Below are 1,764 nucleotides of genomic sequence, written 5' to 3'. Positions count from 1 at the left end.
TTCCTAAACATTAGCCTCACAGCAAGATGTTGTAGTAAAAGTAAAGTACAACCCTCCATGTCTTTGCGCACTTCCACGGTCTCAGCCAGCTGTTTCCTGTTCCAGTAAGATTTATTAGCGCCAGTCCTACTGTGACCCCCACGAGGACCCCTAACCAGCGGGCTAGATTAAGTCATCTCCAATTCTTTTTTTTTAAGGGGAGGTTTTGGGTACACGTTTCCTTTTACTCTTGTTCCAGCCAGCCTTGACAGTTGTCCCCGTCTCTCTGACAGAGATATCGCAGCTTACTATTACACCGTATGTCGTTCCATGATTTCCGACGTCTTTTATCCATCTCCAGGCAGTGCTCAATGTACATGAGGTTGTTCGGCTGGTTTATGTCCCAGTCTTCCACGGACAGGTGTCTGTTGGACGTGACCCACGTCCAGATGCCCTCTTTGCCCTGGTCAGTGGCACCGAGCCAGAGCCGTGACGTATCAGAAGTAACAACCCGTTTCACGTATTCCAGGGTGAAATGGTTGTGGAACTCGGCCAGAAAGCCACCGAGAGACTCACATTTCTTCCTCGCGTCTGCCCACGTAGTTTTTTCATCGGACACTTTGTAACAGTGGGTCATTGCTTCAGGCCTACTGGTCAGCTGCTCACAGCCGCTGCCGTGGGAGCAGAGCTTAAGCTTACTTGGTGTCGTGGCGTCATCTTCCACCTCAGACACTTTCTTCTCCAGGTTGTCGAACTTTTCCTGCACTGCAGACAGCTCACCCCTAATGTTGATGGACATCTGGTCCTGGTTTATAGAGCTCACCGTTTGAACAATATCGACAATGGCAGCAGACGAAACGAGAAGCGATGTAACAATGAAACAAATCCATGTCAGAATGTACAGTTTCTTGTATTTGTGAATGGATTGTCCATCCTGTGGCTGAGGTGGGACATCGCCTCGCACACCCATCATCAAGCCACGAAACTTTAACATTTCCTCACCGCAGTCAGTACTGGCGTCAACAAGTAATAGATTATTTCCAGCGATAACTGATTGCGAAAAAAAAGAAGAATTTTTAAGCCTTTATCAAACACTCTCTCAGACTCGCGAGCAAGCGGCCTAGTTGATATAAGTCTGTACCTGGTAGCGTCTGTCAAGTAAAGCTGGACTGTTTTTTCTCTGCTCCTTCCCACAGACAGGGAAGTGCATAAATGACAGAGAGACACGGAGCTGCTGACATCGCCACCACTGTGGGAGGTTGGCTGGCTTAACTCTGCGGCAGGCTGTTCTTATAGCGGTCACTCACACACACACACACACAGAGAGAGAGAGAGAGAGAGAGAGAGAGAGAGAGAGAGAGAGAGAGAGAGAGAGAGAGAGAGAGAGAGAGAGAGAGGGGGGGCGTTTTTTCCGCTTTCTTCCTCTAATCCCCACTCCTCCGCCCCTCCCCTTGCGGCGCCCCACTTTCACAATATTTCGCTGTCACTCACTCTTTCCCCATCCCTCCCTCCTTTCCCCTCCTTCTGTCTCTCCTTCACTCTCCCCTCTCTTTGCACACCCCCCCCCCCCACTCCGTGTCAATCTATATCTCCCTCTATTACCGCCCCGTTCCTCCTTCATCGGCCCCATCTACCACCACCCCTCAAAACCACAAAATTCTCATCCATATTTTCCCTTTGTCCCACTTCATCCACATCGCTTTCTTCTTTGCGACTTTTGTCACTTGTAAACAACTATTTGGACTAAGTGCAGGGTGCATGCTTGCCTGTTGAGGAGAGAGAGAG

General features: G+C 49.6%; 1 protein-coding gene across 1 annotated transcript; it reads right to left on the bottom strand.

The window, feature by feature from the left end:
• Positions 1–223: 223 nt before the first annotated feature.
• LOC101847662 (C-type lectin lectoxin-Lio2-like) lies at positions 224–949 on the bottom strand. Its single transcript, XM_005100342.1, has one exon. It carries the CDS (start codon positions 947–949, stop codon positions 224–226), a length of 726 nt encoding a protein of 241 aa, XP_005100399.1.
• Positions 950–1,764: the final 815 nt, after the last annotated feature.

The sequence above is a fragment of the Aplysia californica genome, unplaced genomic scaffold (assembly GCF_000002075.1).
Source record: "Aplysia californica isolate F4 #8 unplaced genomic scaffold, AplCal3.0 scaffold00244, whole genome shotgun sequence".
Lineage (NCBI taxonomy): Eukaryota > Metazoa > Mollusca > Gastropoda > Aplysiida > Aplysiidae > Aplysia > Aplysia californica.
The sequence above is the reverse complement of the archived record's forward strand: the minus strand, read 5'-3'. Positions and strand labels throughout refer to the sequence as shown.